The 19,430-nt window shown below is 60.1% G+C and overlaps 1 protein-coding gene across 2 annotated transcripts; it reads left to right on the top strand.

Annotated features, from left to right (window-relative positions):
- Positions 1-1,282: 1,282 nt before the first annotated feature.
- Tead3 (TEA domain transcription factor 3) lies at positions 1,283-19,110 on the top strand. 2 transcript variants are annotated; one of them, XM_021630165.2, is made up of 13 exons: positions 1,283-2,053; positions 9,309-9,560; positions 10,702-10,766; positions 14,248-14,310; positions 15,271-15,282; positions 15,925-16,062; positions 16,148-16,197; positions 16,534-16,595; positions 16,917-17,050; positions 17,163-17,336; positions 17,505-17,645; positions 17,737-17,889; positions 17,981-19,110. In XM_021630165.2, exons 1-13 carry the CDS (start codon positions 2,023-2,025, stop codon positions 18,092-18,094), a joined length of 1,389 nt encoding a protein of 462 aa, XP_021485840.1. In that variant the 5' UTR covers positions 1,283-2,022; the 3' UTR covers positions 18,095-19,110. The 2 variants fall into 2 exon arrangements, with proteins under 2 accessions (XP_021485840.1, XP_060225151.1); XM_060369168.1 differs by lacking the exon at positions 15,271-15,282.
- Positions 19,111-19,430: the final 320 nt, after the last annotated feature.

The raw sequence follows: 19,430 nt of genomic DNA, 5'->3' as shown, positions 1-19,430 counted from the left end.
GGTGAATCCGCAGTGACGGGCGTTCTTGGGGCCGGGCGGTCAGAGGAGACAGCAGGCCGGGGCCCGCCCTAGACCACGCCCCCAGATAACACCGCCCACCCAGAGCCGGCCCCGCCCACCGGGCCCGCCCCTCCTGCCCGCAGCCCCCACCCCCGCCCGGCTCCTCAACACAAACTTTCCGTCCCGCTCGCTCCCTCCTCCGCGCCCAGCACCTCCCGCTCCGGCCCGGCTCATTCCGTACATTCCGGCCGTCCCCCTGCCCACGACCCCCCTTCCCGGCCCCCCTCACTACTCCCTCGGGCCCGGCGGAGCGGCCCGGCGGAGCGCCCCCCGGAGCTCGGAGCAGGTAAGCCGGAGGGGGGGGACGCAACTCGGAGGCCTCGCGCGCTCGGGTGGCTTCTGGAAGGCGGGGACCCGGGACGCTCCGGGAGCGCAGAGCTATTGTCCAGCCTGCTCCCGAGCCCACGACCTGGGTGCCGGGAAGTTTGGAGGGAAGGGGGGGGGAGACGCTCTCCGGGAAGCCCCGCCCACCCACCCCCCCGCGCCCCGGAGGCTGGGAAGCCCGGAGTGTCTCGGGTGCCCGGGCCTGGCCCCGCCGTGTGCCGGGCTCCGAGGGCCTGCCGCCGGGACTCGTATCCGGGGCGCCCTTTGGACTCCGGGAGCCCGCCGGCCCCGGTTCCGCGCAGGCCTGGGCCGGGGCGCGTTGGTGTGCGCGCTGCTCGCGGCTGTGCTGGGTCCCGGCCGGGCGTCGGGAAGCCACACTGTGAGCCCGAAGCTTGTGCGCACCCAAGGGCGGGGGACGCCTGTCCCCCCTAATTCTGCCGCCTGCGTCGGGGCGAGGGCTTCGGAGCCCAAGCTCCGAGCTCCAGGAGCCGCGCTCCGGACGCGGCTGGATTTGGGGCCTTCCCCACACTTCTCCGCAGAGCTCGTTAGGGCAACCGAAGGCGGCTGGTTTTCCCTTCCCACTCGGATCCTCTCCATTGTCTGTCACGTCTTTACTCCTGCCTGGGGAGAGGGAGAGGCCGGAGTGCTGGTGTGGGTCTGCTTTCTAGCCCCACAGGCCCCAGGGCAGTGCCACTGAAGCCCCTGCTCACCCCCCTCTCCCCAACAGAGGCCCCGGTTGAGGGTTTAGATTCTTAAGAGCAGGAGGGGAACGAGGCCCGGGGCCGGGCTTCTCAGGGCCTGTGTCCCTCCGTAGCTCTCCAGGTAGGGGCAGAACCTTTCAAGTCAGGCCTGGACTTGTAGCCCAGCCCTGTGGATGGGGTGGGGGATGGGGGTGGGGGCTGGACACAGCTCTGAGGAGCTGGTGCCCACGGTGGCTCCGTGTATTGGCGCTCCGGTAGCTTGGATCCGTACACACACGGTTCCGCCTCAGCGCTGGGGCCTGGGACCCCCCTACACACACACCGGGCTGCGGGCTGCGGCCTCCTGGGGCCAGGAAAGCAGATGGAAGTCGGAGGCGTAGGGAGACCCTGGCTCTGCCCTTCCTGGTACCCCCGCCCCCCACCCACTCCGACTTCCTTGGGAGATTCTCTTCTCCACACTTGTGAAAGCAGCTGAGGGCGCCCTCGCCTTCCCTTCCCGCTGAGGTCTTCCCTACTGTCGAGGTTTTATTCCTTCCTGGGAAGGATGAGGGTCTCCTCACACCCCGTGGGCAAAGAATGGACACTCGAGACTGGATACCCCCTCCTCAGGGAGGGGCTGCAAGCCAGGTCTCCCCACCCTGAGGGAGGGAACTGTAATTAATGTTAATTAGCACTTTGGGGCCGGGGCTGGTGGAGCAGAATGGTCAATGGTTGGCAGGAGAGCTTTGAGTGTGTGCGTGCACACGTAGGTGAGTGTCTGTCCGGAGCCCCGCACCCGCGGTCACTGGATCTTTACCCTCCAACCCGTTATACTGATGGGAGAAAGGAATACGCTTGAAGAAGAGACAGCTCTGCGGCGGTCAGGAGACGGTTCTCTGCTCCCCGGTTCCCCTCGGAGGCTTGTCCCCCTGTCTGCTGCCTTCAGTCTCCTCCCATCATGGAAGCTGAACCTGGAGGGGTTTGGAGAGGTGGGTGGGTTGCCCCAGCTGGTGCAAGGAAGGGGGGCAGAGTCTGGGGAGGGACGTGAGACCTGACCTGAGGTAGTGTGACAACGGGACAGGGAGGCTGTGTGGAGCTGTGGGTGTTTGCCCTTGTACGTGGGGCTCGGGGGTCGCTGGATGGCCAGCTTCGGCCCTGGAGCCTTTCAGGGCGCCTTAGCGCATCATGGGGGAGCTTCTGCTGGACCGGAAGCCACCACCAGCCCTGACCTCAGTGAGTGGACGCAGAGTTGCTGAGAGCTAGATGGCGGTGGACTCCTGCCTGAGGAGTGAGTGGCAGAGGGACCACAGGGAACCAGGGGCTGTGAGGGCCTGCCTGTCGGCCCCAGCCTGAGCCTGTCTGGTTGGAGCTGCGGGGTCAGCAGGTCACTGCCACCCCTGTGGTCGCTGCTGCTGCCTGCTCCAGACCCTCTGGGGGCCAGGGCCAGAGAATCAGGACCCAGATCCCCAAAGCCTCAGGCCCTGGGGTTTCCTAGAGTGCTGATTGTTTCCTGGACTCCCTGCCAGGCCTGAAAGGGCAGGAAGTGATAGAGGGAAATGAGAGTGCAGCTGCGTGTGACTGGATTTGAGCGTCTGAGTGAGTGAGGGGGCATGAGGGGTCATCCGTGGGGGACACGCTGCGCAGTGGGCATGCGTGGGAAAGGACCCAGGTACAGCCTTGGTAGCCACGGGCAAGAGCAGCAGTCTGTGGCGACCTGTGTGAGGCCACTGAGGCGTTCTCCATCAAGGAGTTCTCCAGAGAAGCTGAGAACCTGGGTCTGTGAGGAGGTGGCTCTGAGGTAAAAGCGTTCCTAGTCAACTACAGACTGGAGTTCAGTGTCCAGGACCCCCGTGGTGGGAAGCGAGCGAACCTGTGGGAATCTGGGGTGTAGGTTGGGTGGGGAGGGCCGTGTAGGAGAGAGGCTGCCGGGATGACGTTCTGTTGTTGGGTGTCACACAGGCGAGTTGTGAGAAAGATTGGTGTGTCTGGTGGGCACACCGGCTGTGTGTGGTTCTCTGTGGGGGGCCATTCCACGTGACCTAGCCTGCGGTGGGCTGGCCCCTTCTCTTGTCGGTCGCGATATTGGCCTGTACCGGGGCGCGGCGCATGCGCTCTGAGTGTGGCGAGTGCACCCGTCTGTGAGCGAGGCTGCCGCGGGAGAGCCAGCCAGAGTGTGTGGCTCCCTGCGTGAGAGAGAAACTGGGGTGTGACTGAGAGGGACTCCGTGGGTGGTCACTGTCTCGGCTTGTGTGGGTGACATCCTCAGGGCTGCGCCACACAGGGCGTGGGGGCCTGTGACCCCGATGCACGTGGCATCTACCTGGAGGACCTGGAAACAGCTAGCGTCGGGCTGGGTGTGGTGGTATACACCTCCGGAAGCAGAGGCAGGCAGATCTCTGCACTCCAGGCCAGCCCGGTCTACAGAGCGGGTTCCGGGACAGCCAGGGCTACCCAGGGAGACCCTGTCTCAGTCAATCAGTAAATTAAAAAAAAGATACCATGAGAGAGAAGGTGTATGTGCCCAGTGGACTGCCAGCACGGCAGAGGTTATATATGTATTTATTTATTTTTGTTTTTACCGCACTGTGATTTTTTTTCCCCCTCACACTTGCAATTCCCAACACTTGGGAGGCGGGGGTGTGAGGATGGTGAGGTCAAGGCCAGCTAGAGCTACAAAACCCAATAAGGAAAAAAAGTAGTTAAAATGGCACACTTATGTTGTGAGGCGTGTAATCCTAATTTGAGTTTTTCCTCTCCTCTGAAAACTCCACACTTAGGAGAACCACCAGGTCCAGGTCCGAGTGTACCCCGGTAGGGTTACCCCAGAGAAGGCCCTCTTTTTAAGAAGGGGGTGGGGTTAGTGAGGTGGCTCAGCAGGAGAGGGTGCAGGTTGCCAAGCCTGATGACCCACCCCAGTTTGATCTTTAGGACCTGTGTTGTGGGAGGGAGGAAGTGACCCCCAGTTGTCTCCTGACCCCCACACAGTGGCCAGTCCATGATCATATAGATACACACATGAATACATATTAACATGGATGTGTGTGTGTGTTTTAAACCAGGAGGCCACACTGTGCTATGGCTGAGCCTCCTGTTAGAGGAAGGACCAGGACTCTGGCTTCAAATGGCATCGCTCGCTGCTGGCAGCCCAGCAGGCAGCCTGGGCGGGAGAGATAGAGAGCTCGTGAGACCCCAGTTCCGAAGGTTGTCCCCCAGCCCGCTCCCGCCGGATCTCTGAGGGTCCCTGGGTCAGCTCTGTGAGCGGGAGCCCTGGGGGCTGTGTGGAGAGAGCTGTTCCCCGCCTCGGCTCCTAGTTGTTGGGGAGAGGGGTGGGAACCGTGGTTCTCAAATTGGAAGCACATTAGTGAGCGGGAGAGGGGAGGCTCCGCCTCCTCTTTTGGCCGGTAAATTACTCCCTCCTGTGGAGCTGGGAGAGGGTCCTTCCTCCCCGGCCTGGCAGGGTGTGGCTGCTTGGCAGGTCTCCCCTGGGTCCTTAGACTGGAGGTTGGGGGGTGCAGAGAGCATCCCTGCCCCCTCCCTTGGCCCATTCTGGTCCCAACCAGAACTTGGCCGCTTGTGGGGTGGGAGCCTCTGGCAGCTGGAGAACAGCTGGCTGCAGTGGGGGTGGGGTAGAGGGAAGAAAGGCAAGGGGGTGGGGAGGCCCAGTGGGCCCTTCCCCGCCTCACCTCCTCTCTGCCCAGCCTGGGGCGGGGGTGGAGCGCCTGGGGACCCACTCATTTGCCCACGTTCGGTTATTGTTGCGGTAAACGTAAGCATTTGGGGGCCGGGGTCCCTCGAGGGCAGGTAGCTGCTGGCTGCGGGGCCGAGCTTCCGCATCCCCTGAGAAACAACAGGACCACCTGATAACGTTTCTTGCCTCTGCTGTGCGCCCACCAGCCTTCGGGGTCCCTCTTCGGAGGGAGCCGCTGGGTGGTGGTCTGGAGAGGCCAGCCGCCCAGCTCTGGCCCCCATTCAGGGCCGTCTGGCCGGTTCTGCCCGAAGATCCGGCCCCAGGGCTAGGAGTGGGCAGCTAAGGCCCCTTATCTCGAGAGCCCCTTCCTCATCGCTGGCCCGAGGCACCTTCTGACCCCCCCCCCCTCCCCCAGGCTGAGGTCTGGGAGGCGATGAGGCAGGTGTGACTGGCCTGCCGGCTAAGGGTGAGGTGGGGAAGGCTAAGGTCATTCGGAGAACTCCCGCTTGAGGGAGGGAGAGGGTCTGCGGGAGGAGGGGCTGAGCCAGGCCCCGCCCTCCCACCCTTCCTCCTTTCTCCCAGTTCTGTCCTTCCTCTGTTCTTGCTGCCAGCCCCTTCTTTCTGCGGTGTCCCTGGGGGGTCCCACCTCCTTACCTGCGTGCCGTGGGCCCGTCCCTGGGTCTTTCCTGGATCTGGATGGGTTGCTTTTCTCCCTCTTCCCATTCCAGATGTGAGCCAGTCTGTCTGTCTGCCTCCCTGGGGAGCCAGCTGTCTGGCCCTTGCTGGTCGCTGGATGATTCTCCCGGGACCCCCCCCCACACACCTACCCATCTCCCCTTCCCATTTCCTGCCCCTCATTCCTCTCAGAGCGCGGCCTGCAGGTGGAGGTGTTCCCACCCACCTGCCTCTTGGGGGCTTGGGGATGAGCTCGTACACTCAGACACTGAGTGTGATCACCCCAGTAGCCCCCACCCCTCCTGAAGGATGTCTCCTTGGGATGATGTTGGCAGCGGAGACCCCTGCCCCCAGCATTTGCCCATGCTGGGCAGGCAAGAGCTTTGCTGCTGTGTGAGGGTGTTTTAGGGGTGCATTTGTGCCACTTGTCTGCACACTCTGTCCTCTAGAGGTGTGCCCCTAGAACCATGTTAGTCCTGCCCTCTAGGTGCCCCGGAGCCAGGTGAGGGACCTGTGTCAGTGTCCCTCCTCCTGACACACACCCCCATGCCCTTTCCCCTCCCCAGCTATCTGAGCTCCCAGCCAGGGGCTGCCCCATCCCCCAGTCTGTCCCAGCTCCCCGGCTGCTCTGTTCGCCATATTTGGCCACATGCTCCCTCGGGGGGCGGGGCAGGATTGACATCACCCAGGAGGGAGGCTGGAGTGGGGGTTGGGGGGCATGGCCTGGAAGCAGCCAGAGACTTGGGGGAGGCTAGAAAGTTTCTTCAGAAGCCAGGCTGCCAAGGCCCCCTTGAACTGGGTCTGGCTGTTCCTCCATTGGAGGCTGTGGGCCAAAAGGTCCTATCTCTAGGTGGGATTCCCCCCTCCCCACTCCTTCCCGCCGATCTGACAGCACCATCAGTGCCAGACTGATACCTGAGGAGGTGAAAGACCTCCAGTGTCCCCCTCCCCCGCTATCACAGTGCTCTGCCCCATTTGTTCTTTTCCTGAGGTGAGGGACAGGCTCTGGGTAGAGGCCTCTGGCCCTTGCTGCCCACTGGCCACAGAGAGCCAGAGAGAGAGAGACTGACTGCTGGGTATCTTGGAAGCCACCAGAATGGCTGGTCTTAAGCTGGTTGTGTGGAGCCTTTGAAGTTGTTTCAGCCACTTCAGCTGAGGGGGCTTGGTGGCCTAGACCTCCTCTTCCCATCCAGGCGGCGGGTTTCACTGTTTACATGATGGGGGTAAACAGCGAGGGCCTCTCTTCTCCCCGTGAACCTGGCGGCCCTCATCTCTGCCACTAACCAGGAACTCTGTTCCAAATCCAGCTCTAGCACACACTTCTGTGTGCACCGGAGGAAGATGCTCACCGTCTCTGTTCCTTAGTTTTCCTCGAGTACAAAGTAGGTCGAATACTAGTACCCAAAGGGTGACTGTGAACACTGGATGAGTCGTTGCATAAAACCCCAAACCATGCCTGGCAGATGGCAGGTGCCGCCTCTGGGAATATGAAGGCTGATGTCTGGAGCTGTGTGCTGCTGCATATGCCTGATGATCCCACCCACTGGGAGGTTGAGGCAACGGCCAGCTACTGTCTCTAGAAACATAAAATGAGCTCCAGGCTTAACATTATTCGTTCAGACACGGCATTCTTTTTTTTTTCTTCTTCTTCTTTTTTGAGACAGGGTTTCTCTGTAGCCCTGACTGTCCTGGAACTCTCGATATAAATCAGGCTGGCCCCCGAACTCACAGAGACCTGCCTGCCTCTGCCTGGGATTAACGGCTCTATCACTGTGCCACAGGCAGACACACTGCACTCTTGCTTGACCAGGAAAAACAACTCAAGGGCCGGAGGCCCCCAGAACTCTGACTTCAGATTCCGGGTCTCTGGGGTTGCTGGAGGTGTGAGGTGCTTCTGGGCTGTGTTTGTGGGGGATGGAAAGGGTGCCCCTCCATTCACAGAGCCTTGGCCCATCCACCCTGTCGGCCACACAGGACAGGGCTGTGTGTGTGTGGTTTATGGGCTGCTGTGGGGCTGAGGAGGTATGGGAACAGGAAGTGGATGGAGGTCCCCGACAGGCAGAGCCGGAGTGCTGGCTGCAACTCCCAGGACAGCGCCTGGCCCATGCTCAGGTCCTCTGTGGAGGTGAGAGCAGCCTCAAGCCACTGCAGTCGGTGGCATGGCCAAGGCCCTGGCTTCGAGCTCACGAGCTCACCTCTCCTCTGGCACTCCTGTTCAGAGCTCCCCAGGCAGTCACAGGCCTTGGCTTTCCTGAGGAGGAACAAGCCTCCTCCGTGTCTGCCTGGGTAGAGGCTGGCCAGCTTTGCAGGTGCCCTGTGGGGGTGGCCCTCATGTAGCCCAGGCTGGACTCAGTTTGCTGGGTGGAGATGGGAATGCCCTTGAACTCCTGCCCCCAGCCTTCCAAGGTGCTGCAGTTACAGGCTTCTGCCCGCCACGGCCAGGCAGTGTCTCAGAAGGCTTTTGTTTGGGTTTTGAGTCAGGGTCTCCCTGGGCTGTCCTCCTGCCTTGGCCTCCCAAGCGCACAGCACCTGTGGCTATGTTGCAGCTGGTGAGCAAGGAGATCTCTCCCCCTTTACTTTTTAATTTTTTTTTTTACTTTCATTTCATGTGCCTTGGCGTTTTGCTTGTATGTATGTATGTCTGTGTGGGTGTCAGATCTCCTGGAAATGGAGTTATAGCTGCCATGGGATGCTGGGAATTGAATCCTGGTCCTCTGAAAGGCAGCCAGTGCTTTTAAGGGCTGAGCCATCTCCCCAGCCCCCCTTGACATTTTTTACTACAATAGGTTGATTTATTCCTGTGTGCCTGTCTGTGCCTGCCTGTGGAGGTCAGGGGTCAGCTTGCAGGAGTCCGCTCTCTCCTGCCCGGTGTGGCAACTCGGGACCGAGCTCAGGTCATGAGGCAGATGTCCTTATAACGGAACCATCTAGTCAGCTCTCTTTTTTGGGGAGGAGAGGGGCAAGAAGGGTGAAGGTATCACTGTAGCCCAGGCTGGTCCCCAATGTGTGGTGTGTAGAGGAGGAGGCTGACCTCCTGACAGTCCTCCTGCCTCAGCCGTCAAGCACTGGGATGACAGGAGTGTGTCACCACACCCAGCACCAGTATTTTTTCGGTGTTTTCAGCCTGGCTTTTTTAACCCTCATAACTCAGGTAGACCCTTTTTTCCTTTTTAATTTTAAAAAATGGTTTTTTTTTTTCGTTTTGTTTTTGTTTTTCGAGACAGGGTTTCCCTGTGTAGCCCTGGCTGTCCTGGAACTTTCTCTGTGGACCAGGCTGGCCTTGAACTCAGAGATCCACCTGCCTCTGCCTCCCAAGTGCCGGGACTAAGGGTGTGTGCCACCACCACCCAGCCATTTTTTTTTTCAGTTTTGTATATGTGCAGAGTGTAGGTAGGTACCTGCTGGGGCCGGAGGTGTCAGGGTCCCCTGGAACTGGAGGGACAGGAGTTGCTAGCTGTTGGACATGGGTGTGGGGAACAGAACTGTGGTCCTTCAGTGCTAACCATCTTCCCCAGCCCTCCCTTCCGAGAGACCTCTTCATGTATTTACTCATTCATTTATTTGTTTATTTGAGGCAAGGTTTCTCTGTGTAGCCTGGGCTGTCCTAGGCTGATTTGCAGACCAGGCTGGCCTCGAACTCGCAGAGGTCCGTCTGCCCCTGCCTCCCTGAGTGCTGGGATTACAGGCATGCGCCACAGCCCCGGCTGGGCATTTTGCTGTTTTAGAGAGGTAAACTAACTCATCCAAGGTCACACAGCTCTGAAAGGGGTAAGCCTCAGCCTCCACCCAGCCAAGAGCACCTGCCTGTGGCGTGGGGACCACTGAGTGTGGCCACTGGGCTGGGGAGAGCGTGCCCTGACCCTTGGCATCTGTTTGCCTAGGCGCAGGCTGTCCAGGGGGCTCAGGCCCAGAGCCCAGAGCAACCAGCACAATAGCGTCCAACAGCTGGACCGCCAACAGCAGCCCCGGGGAGGCCCGGGAAGATGGGTCCGAAGGCCTGGACAAGGGGCTGGACAACGATGCCGAGGGAGTGTGGAGCCCGGATATTGAGCAGAGCTTCCAGGAGGCCCTGGCCATCTACCCGCCCTGCGGCCGGCGCAAGATCATCCTGTCAGATGAGGGCAAGATGTACGGTGAGTGCGGGCTGGCGGAGGTGGGCGGGGCGCCGCCCGCGGGCCCCGCCCCCTGCTCTCTGTCCCCTGCCAGACCGGTTGGTTGGGGGAGCGCTGGCCGCCTGCCCGGCGGGCGAGTCCGGGCGGGCTGGGGCTGCGTGTGTCTGCGGCCTCCTCCAGCTGCACCTCGCAAACAGGCCTGCCGCAGCCCACACGCGCCCCGCCTCTCCCCAGCTCTGTCGGCTGGAGGTTTCGGGGTGACTCAGGGGGCCTGGAAAACTGGGTCAGTCCAGTGATTCTCTGTGAGAGCCTATGGCCTAGTGCGGCAACCCCAGACTCCAGCTCCCAGCACCCAGGGCTGAGGGGGACAGGGAGATTCCAACCCCAATGTCTGGGTGGGCCAGTCCTTGATGCCCGAACCCGGCTCTTGGGACGGGAGGATGTTCTGGGGTGCCTCCACCGGGTGGGGCCGCCTGTCCACATTGCATCCTCGCCGATGGCAGGGCAGCCCCATTGGGTATTTTTAGACAAGGGGTTGGCGGGGCAGGGAGGAGCAGTGGGGCCTGTTCTGTCATCGAAGAGGAATTTGGGGAATGTGGCAGTTCTGGGGAGGCCAGGAGGTTGGGGGGCCGAGCTCACGCCCTGGGTGCTGGCATACACCCCGTGGTCTGTCTAGACAGCGCCCACCTTGCATAGCCTACTCCCAGAGAGGGTCTCTGGTGCTGAGTCAAGACCCCGCCCCAAGCCTCAGAGAGGGTTGGGCAATGTCTTATGGGTCATTGGCGCGAGGAGCCAGCGACACACCTTGACCCAAGCTGTCACGAGAGACATATCAGATGTCTCCTGCCCATCTCCACTAGAGAATGGGCAGGGCTTGTTTGGGGCCCCCCAAGACCAGGATGAAACGGGACAAAACCGCCCATGGATAGGGGACACATGGAGACCCACCCACACCCACGTCCTCTGGGCCTTGCCGGGAATGATGGCCACCCGCCCTAGGAAACCGATCAACCCGTTCCTTTTTCTGGGGGCCTTTCCTTCCCCCCCCCAGTCCTGCACGCTGTGTGCAGGGGGCCCCTTGCTGGTGAGGGTTGGCGTGTCCAGCCTCCACTTGAACCACCTCCCCCTGGTCCTCACTGGCTCTGTCTCGCCCTCCGACTAGGTCGAAATGAGCTGATCGCCCGCTACATCAAACTGAGGACTGGAAAGACCAGGACCAGAAAACAGGTAGAGATGGCCCTGGCCCCTGCCACCCTGGCCCCTGCCACCCCACCCATGGGTGTCTTAGGTTTAGGGACCAAGATTAGGCCACACAGCCTGCTCAGCAGTCAGAAGGTGGGTGTTTGCCTGCTGGAGGTTAGGCTGGAGGAGGGAGGCCAGAGCGGCCTTTGGAAGGTGTGGGAGTTAAACAGGGAGGGGCCCCTGCCAGGTGGGGGCTGGGGGAAGTCAGATCAGGCATGGTAGCAGAGCCCTGCACCCCACTGTGTTAGCACACACCGAGAAACTGCCAAGGGAAGTTGCTCACACCATTCATCCTGCCTGCGAGTGTTAACCCTTCCCGTCACTTAGGGTATCCATTGCCATGATAAAGATCATGACCAAAAGCATACTGGGAAGGAAGGGTCTGTTTCACCTTACACTTCCAGAGAACTGTCCACCCCCCCGGGAAGTCAGGACAGGAACCTGGAGACCACGGAGGGGCTGCTGCCTCTGCCCTCTGATTTCTTAGACTATCCGGACACTTTCCCAGGGGTGGAAGTGTCCAGAAAGGGCTGGGCCCTGCCACACGCTTGTCCACAGGCCAGGCTGGTGGGGGCCATTTTCTCCAGTGAACTTCCCTCTTCCCAGAGGACTCCAGCTTGTGTCTTGTTGGCATAAAACCAAGAAACTAGCTAGGAAAGGGGAGTTTAGCGGCCCCTCATGTGTCCCTGAGCTGGGGGGGGGCTTGGGAAGGGGGAGTCAAGATTGGCCCCTAGACCATGAGCCAGGAGCAGGTGGTGCAAAGGAGAAAGGGGGAGGGAGCCGTGGGAGGGGAATCAGAGTGGAGGTCCTTGTGGAGGATGGGGGCCCACTGCTGCTGCCAGGGCGGGGGCTCTGGGAGGCCAGCCAGGAGGTAGAGGCAGAGACTGCTCTCACAGTGGTGGGCATGGAGGGGGACAGTTCCCTCTGGGAAGGCAGGCAGCTGTGGGCGACCAGGCGGGGGGAGGGGGGGAAGGGGTGGAGCTGTCCTCTTCAGAGCGCTGGGAGTGTATGGACAAGCACACCTGTCCTAATCTCATCTTCAAAGGGGTGGGGGCCAGACTCTAGCCTCTCTGCCTAGCATGGGCATTTAGTGAAGCCTGCCCTTGGCTTGGCGGTCCGGATGAGGTCCTATGGCAACATCTTGAGACCCTCCATTGTAGCAGGGGTGGGCACACAGGCTGGTCCCTGAGCTCTTGCACTTTGAAGGCAAAACTCAAAGACCCTAACGGAGTGGCACATGCCTGCAGCCTTGGAGGCTGAAGCCGAAGCATCTCCTGAGTCCGAGGCTCTGGATCAAGCCTCACCTCAGTCCTGCCCTCCCCAGGACTCTGAGGTTCTGAGAGTCTGTCCCACCTGGGGCTAGGTGTGCCTCCCAGCCTTGGCTCTTGGTTAAGTGTGAATTAACTGACGCGTGGACACCTAAAGCAGCAGGCTCGTCTGCTGCCATTACTGCCACATCCATATTCCTGGGAGCCTCTGGTCAGCCCTGGGAAGGGGCTGAGGGCCTGTGAGTTCAGACTCTAAATCAGACTCAGCCTCGCCAACTCCTGGCTCATGCTGACCCCCCACCCCCTTGCCCCTACTCCAGACTAGGCTCTCTACACAGGGCAACCAGCCATCTGGGCACTGGTGCCCGTGTCTCCCATCACTGGTAATGGTGGGACTCCCTCTGATTGAACTGTGTAGCCCAGGCTGGCCCGCCTCTACCTCCCAAGTGCTGGGATCAAAGGTATATGCCAGCATGCCTTTGTTATTAACCAGACAGGTAAACATTTAGTTTGGAGTAAGCCCCTGTGACTTCCAGCTGTTTCAGCTGGCCTCGGGGAGGTGACCCCCTGGAGCTAAGGGTCTGAAGGAACCATGGGAGAGTAGCTTAGTGATAAAGCCAGTGGTCCCCAGAGCCGCCCAGCCTGGCTTTGAATGCCAGCGCTGCATTTGGCCCTCCGACCCTGGATATGCAGCTCACTGTCTGGGCTTTGATGGGATCGTCTCCAAGTCTGAGGGTTGCTGCAGAGATCAGGGGCTTCTGAAGCTTGGGGAACGTCAGCATGTGTGTTTGGTGGCTGTCTGTGTTGTCAGGGCAACAGGAAGCATCAGCTGGGACTCCGGGGACCCAGCTAGGCAAAGTTGCTGGGATCCTATGGCCACAGCAAAAACAACAGTTTCTTTATGAGAATGAGAAAACTTTCAAAGAGGGGGCTAGGGAGTTGGCCTCCTGGTTAAGAGTGCTGGCTGCTCTCTGAGGCCTCAGGATTAATTCCCAGCACCCACATGGCAGCTCACAACTGTTTGTAACTCCAGCTCCAGGGGATCTGGTGTCCCCGTACATGTGCATGGCAGGCAAAACACCAGTGTACATAAAAATAATGAAATCTTAAAGAAAACCATTAATAAATAAAAAAATAAAACAAAGAAACAACAACAAAGCCTTCAAAGAAAGCCCAGAGCAGCTGCTCATATTGACCTCGGAGCAGCCTTGGTGGCCAGTGGGTCCTCTGGCCCATGGTCTGTTCCTGACCATGCCATGGGCTTTCGCACAGGCTGGTCACTATTGGGCTGGGATTAGCTCAGCTTTAGTCTTTGGGGCTCAAGGAGCAGGTTGCTGGGAAAGAAGCCTTCAGCTAAGAGCACCTACTGAGTATATGAATCTGTTTGTTCCTGGAAAGTCATGTCTGCCTGGCCCCGAAGCAGCTGAGGGGGGAAGGCAGGGGAGGGCCAGGCTGAGAGTCAGGGTAGACAGGACTGTGAAAGGGATCTCTGACAGGAGCTGTGGCAAAGCTTTTAATCCCACTGGGGAGTCAGAGATGGTTCTCTGGGGGTTCAAGGCCAACCTGGTCTACATAGCACATTCCAGCCAAGGCTACATAGTGAGAGCCTGTCTAAAAAAGGGGTGGAGTGGGGAGCTGGAGAGAAGGCTCAAAGGTTAAGAGCAGTGGCTGCTCTTGCAGAGGGTCCTGAGTTCAATTGCTGGCCATAGCCATCTATAATGAGATCTGGTGCCCTCTTCTGGCATGAAGGCACATATGCAGATAGACAGTCATCTACATAAATAAATCTTTTTAAAAAAAAGTGGCATCAGTCGTCATGCAGTGCTGGGAGGAGCCACGCCTCGCCTTTGTGGTACCCTCAGAGGGGAGGACTCCCATGAGGGAGAGACCCACTTCCTTCGGGTCCGGTGCAGCCCTTGCCTGAGCACAGCGCTCCATCAAGGACTGGGGCTCTGTTCCGTCACCGACCTACACTACAGTGCATGGTGGTCCGGGAGCCCACTGTGGGTGAATTCAACAAAAGGAGAAACAGGACTGACAGTCCCAACAGGCATGCGCCCACGGAGATGCCAGAGTTCTCTCACTAGACCCCGGTCCCCCAGGGATGAGAGCTGGGACCTCCCTCCACCCCTGCCATCCTGGCTGCGTCTCCTCACCGTCTGTGTTTTCCTTTGCGTCGGGCGTGGGGCGCCTCTCAGGTGTCCAGCCACATACAGGTTCTCGCTCGGAAGAAGGTTCGGGAATACCAGGTTGGCATCAAGGTACGTCGGGTGCCTGGCAGGGCCTCTGGCCCCTCCCGGGCCTCCTCCACGGTGCCTTGCCATTTCTGCACACTGTAGGCCTCTGCCTCGGTCGGCCCTCCATCATGCTGTACCTCTCTCTGGCCTGAGCTCTGTTCTTGCCTCTCTCTCCTGTCCTTCGCTCTTTCTCTTTCCCTACAGGTCTCTAGTGACTTGCAGGTTCTAGCCAGGAGGAAATCTCGGGGAGATTCAGTCCAAGCTGAAGGTATGGGCCCCCTGCCACTTGGCCTAGCCCTGCCCAGCCTCCTCCTGGGCCCAGGACAGGGCTGAGGAACTGAGAGGGTCTGAGACACACGGGTGACAGCAGTGACTTCGAAAGCTCCTAGGTGCCTGGTGTGGTGGCACGTCAGCCCCTGCACTCAGGCAGAAGCAGGCAGATCTGAGTTCTAGGACAGCCAGGGCTACACAGCGACACTCTTGTCTCAACAACCAACCCACCCAAAAGTAGGCTAGGCTGTCAGGCTTCACAGGCCACAGCCCCTGGGGACTACTCAAGCCTGCCTCTCCTCTGTGTTCCCCCTTGCTCTTTTCTCCTCACTGTTGCTTGCTAATGGCCTGGGGACTTGAGGGAGGGGATGAAGGATGTTGGCTGGCAGCTGAGTGCGGATGGTTGAGAATTCTAGTCTGGGGTTCTGGATCTGTGCCCCGTTTCCCCCCACGCCTATGGCTCAGTTCTAGGAGGGACAGACAGGCCTATGGTCCTGACTTTTTTCTTCATGCTAGGGCGCCCCCTGGTGGGCAGGAACTCTCCCTCTTGGGATGGGGAGGGCACCCAGCCACCTCTTGGCTTCCTTAGGAAAAACTGACAGCCAGAGCACAAGGTGGGGGTCGGTTGTAAAAAACCAGCCAACCAACCATGTCTCCTTCCCCACTGAGCCCTCATGTGCGTCTTCTAATCCTCTGTCCCTTTCTCCTCCACAGGCCATGAACCTGGTAAGTAACCCAGTGCCTGGGCAGCGCTGAGGGGTGGCACGGTGGTGGCGTCTTCACCAGGCATGCTTTCACCTCACTGCAGTGCTGCTCAGCATAGCGACCAAACCAAAGCCCCTCAATTGTGTATTTTTTTTAGATTTGTCTTGTGTGTATGAGTGCTCTGACTGCGGGTACACTTGCATGCCAGAAGAGGGCACCAGATCCCGATATAAAGGGTTGTGAGCCACTATGTGGTTGCTGGAAACTGTACTCAGGACCCCTGGAAGAGCAGACAGCTCTCTTAACCACTGAGCCATTCTCCAGCTCAAAACCCCCCAATTGTGAAATGAGTTTGGTTTTGTAGAGAAGTCACAGAAAATTGTGAATGTTGCAGAGGAGCATGCAGTGTCTTTGTAGACGCCTTGCTGTTGTGTGTGAAGGACTCGGGTGCCCGGCATTTCAGTGTATGAGGGAGAGCGAGAATCAGTTCCCTCAGAGTCTGCAAGGGCCCACCAGGCTAGGCCAAAGACTGCTGTGGGCTGTGCCCAGAAAGAAGGCTGGGACCCAGAGATGGTAGACCCTTCTGAATCCACACAGTAGAGCCGGGGCCAGAACTCCTACCTGAAGGGCCTTGCCCAGGCCTGATGTGACCACTGTCTCCAGGACCAGGTCTCCAAGGACAAAGCTCTCCAGAGCATGGCGTCTATGTCATCGGCCCAGATCGTCTCCGCCAGCGTCCTGCAGAACAAGTTCAGCCCACCCTCCCCGCTGCCTCAGGCCGTCTTCCCCACCTCCTCTAGGGTATGGGGGTGCTGGGCTAGGGGCTGGGGTGGGCTGGGGGTGTGGCTAGGGCTCCCGGGTGCTGAGGCCCTAGCTTTGTTCACAGTTCTGGAGCAGCCCACCCCTGCTAGGACAGCAGCCTGGACCTTCTCAGGAGTAAGTATCGCCTGTGTCTTCCATGCATCTACTTCCGTCCTTCCTGTCCCCCACTGTCCCCACCCTACCTGAGGAAGCAGAGTAAATCCCTGGTTAGTGCCAGGCAGTGAACAAACCCAGGGTTCTCAGGTCTGAGACCAGGCCGACAGCCACCCCGTGAGCAGCTGTTTGTGGGTGGGAGGAGAGTGCAGCCATCAGCGGTGGGAGGCGGCTGGGTGGTGACGTCAGTCAGTTAAGACGTCACCACCAGGCAAGGGTGGCTGGCTCGCGTGGGGGACGTCAGCTGGGGAGGGGGTGTTCCGGGGGAGGAGCCTCCAACCTGGCTACTGTTTGCAGCATCAAGCCCTTTGCTCAGCCTGCCTACCCCATCCAGCCTCCCCTGCCACAGGCGCTCAACAGTAAGTGTCCCGGCCCCTAAGCCCCGCGCCTCTGCTTTCTTGGCCCTTCCGCTTGGGACCCGGCTATGTGTACCGTGGGGGGTGGCAGCTGTAGGGGTTTGGGAACTTTCTACTCCCTGTCTAAACAAAACAACCCACCCAAATCGTACCGTGGTCCCACTCTGGCTGGCTGCAGTCTCGTTTTCTGCGTAAGCACACGTTATTGTATATATATTATTGTATATATATATTATATATAGACGCACACAGAAGCGTCCCGTGACTACTTCCGGGACCACCCCATGGGGTGTAGGGCAGATGAGCGACAGCTTGTCCTCTTAGGTTACGAGCCCCTGGCCCCGCTGCCCCCAGCCGCCGCCTCCGCGCCTGCGTGGCAGGACCGCAGCATCGCCTCCTCCCGCCTGCGCCTCCTGGAGTATTCTGCCTTCATGGAGGTGCAACGGGACCCCGACACGGTAACGTGGGGGACGGCGGGGAGACCGGCCTGTGCGCCACCCTCCAGCCCAGGGTCCCAGCGGTGGCGGGGCCGGCCCCTGCAGGCTGACCCTGGCTCGGCCCTCCCCACAGTACAGCAAACACCTGTTCGTGCACATCGGCCAGTCAAACCCCGCCTTCTCCGACCCACCCCTGGAGGCGGTGGACGTGCGGCAGATCTACGACAAGTTCCCCGAGAAGAAGGGGGGGCTGAAGGAACTCTACGAGAAGGGGCCCCCGAACGCCTTCTTCCTTGTCAAGTTCTGGGTGAGGACTCTTCTCCTAGCCCAAGACGGCGGCTCGCCCGGCTCCCTGCCCCCACCCCCACTCCCGGGACCGGCGTGGGGGGACCTGCGGCCCCTAGGTGGGTGGGTGGCCGGGACTGGAGGCGGGAGGCTAGCCTCCGGCCTCTGCAGCACGCGGTGCCCTCCCCAGGCTGACCTCAACAGCACGGTTCAGGAGGGCCCCGGGGCCTTCTACGGGGTCAGCTCGCAGTACAGCTCGGCCGACAGCATGACCATCAGTGTCTCCACCAAGGTGTGCTCCTTCGGCAAGCAGGTGGTGGAGAAGGTGGAGGTGAGCGGAGGCCGGGGGGGGGGGGGCGGGGGCGCAGACCGGGCGGGGGCCGGGCAGGGGCGCTCAGTGACGCCGCCGCCGCGCCCCGCAGACCGAGTACGCCCGGCCGGAGAACGGGCGCTTCGTCTACCGCATCCACCGCTCCCCCATGTGCGAGTACATGATCAACTTCATCCACAAGCTCAAGCACCTGCCCGAGAAGTACATGATGAACAGCGTCCTGGAGAACTTCACCATCCTGCAGGTGCGGGCCGGCCTGGCGGCTCAGTGGGGACCAGGCGAGCCCGGGGAGGGCCCGGCTGAGCCCCCGCTCTCCCTGCCCCCCACCCCCACAGGTGGTCACGAGTCGGGATTCCCAGGAGACTCTGCTGGTGATCGCGTTCGTCTTCGAGGTCTCCACCAGCGAGCACGGGGCCCAGCACCACGTCTACAAGCTTGTCAAAGACTAGCGTGCCCCGGACGTCCACGAGGATGCAAGGCGGACATCTTCCACACACCTGCCTGCCTGGGCCCCCAGGGCGTGGGCTGGGGGACTCGCCCACCCACTGGCCTCGGGCCGGGACCCAGGCTGCCTCCCCGGCCTCGGCAGCACGGCACACGCGCTCCCTGCCACTGTTCTGCGCTTTACTGGAGAAGAGGGCTCCGTGGTGGGGTGGCCTGCCCGGGCACCGACCCACAGATGCCCACGCTCCACCTGGCCTCACGTGACGTCAGGGCGGGGGGTAGAGGACACCTGTGGGCTTCGTGCGTGGTCGCTGGCCCTGAGGGGAGCGTGATGGGCAGGTGAGGGGAGATGGAGACTGGGGAGAGGCAGCTGGCAAGAAGGCCCTGGTACGAGGAGTCAAGTTGGGCGCTGGGTTGAGAAGGGCCCACACTTCTTTGTGTCTTCTGGGTACCGGCCTGTTCCTAGGCCCCTTGCGCAGCAAGTCTGGGTCTTCTATGTCAACAGTGCCAAGATGGGGGCCCACAGGAGTGGACAGAGCTTGTACATAGGTTTGGCTACCTCCCTACAACAGGGCTGGCTCCAGGGGAGGGGCGTGGCTGGGATGGTACACCCTGTCTCCCCAGCAGACAGGCGGCAGGGAACCGGAGGCTGGAACTTGAAGAGTCCTTGGCTCCTGCCCCATCCCCCCTTCTCCACAGCCAGGCCGCTGAGGTCAACTCGCCTGTCCCCAGGCCACCTGGGTATTTATGAGTTTCAAATGAAGTACTGTGCCCCTCCTCATCCTGCCCGAGCTTCCTGAAGGTCTTCACCGTTTGCATACTGCTCAGGCCACCTCCAAACCCCACCTAGGTTTTATAACATGTATTATATTTTTGTGTATTTTTAAAATCCAGCTATGATGGGCTATATCATAAATGGCTCAAGGCAGGGGCTCCTCAAGGCCTGGCTCCTGCTTAAAAAATTAAATGTTTTCTGGGTCAGACAGTTGTGCCACATACAACCTCTGACCTGTACTAAAAACACAGGTGTGACATTGTATCAACCACCACCTCTCCTGACTCATGTGCATGCCCAACACTGGGACCTCACCATGAAGCCTGTCAGGCCACAGTTCAGAGACTGGGGGCCAGACTACTAGGGGAGACTGGAAGACTAGCTCTTGAGTTGGGGTGGGGCTGGCTGGTAATGTACAAGGCCCCCATCCTTGCAAATGGGATTTAAGGACACATTGCACATTCACTGGCTAGCCTGCTCTAGCACTCAGGCAGCAGCTCAAACCTAGTGGGATCTACCCAAGAGCCATCTGAGAGCTGCCTACAGGTAGCCTCTGTCACTGCAAA

The sequence above is a fragment of the Meriones unguiculatus genome, chromosome 16, assembly GCF_030254825.1.
Source record: "Meriones unguiculatus strain TT.TT164.6M chromosome 16, Bangor_MerUng_6.1, whole genome shotgun sequence".
In the NCBI taxonomy this organism is placed as follows: Eukaryota; Metazoa; Chordata; class Mammalia; order Rodentia; family Muridae; genus Meriones; species Meriones unguiculatus.
This window is presented reverse-complemented; position numbering and strand designations above follow the sequence as displayed.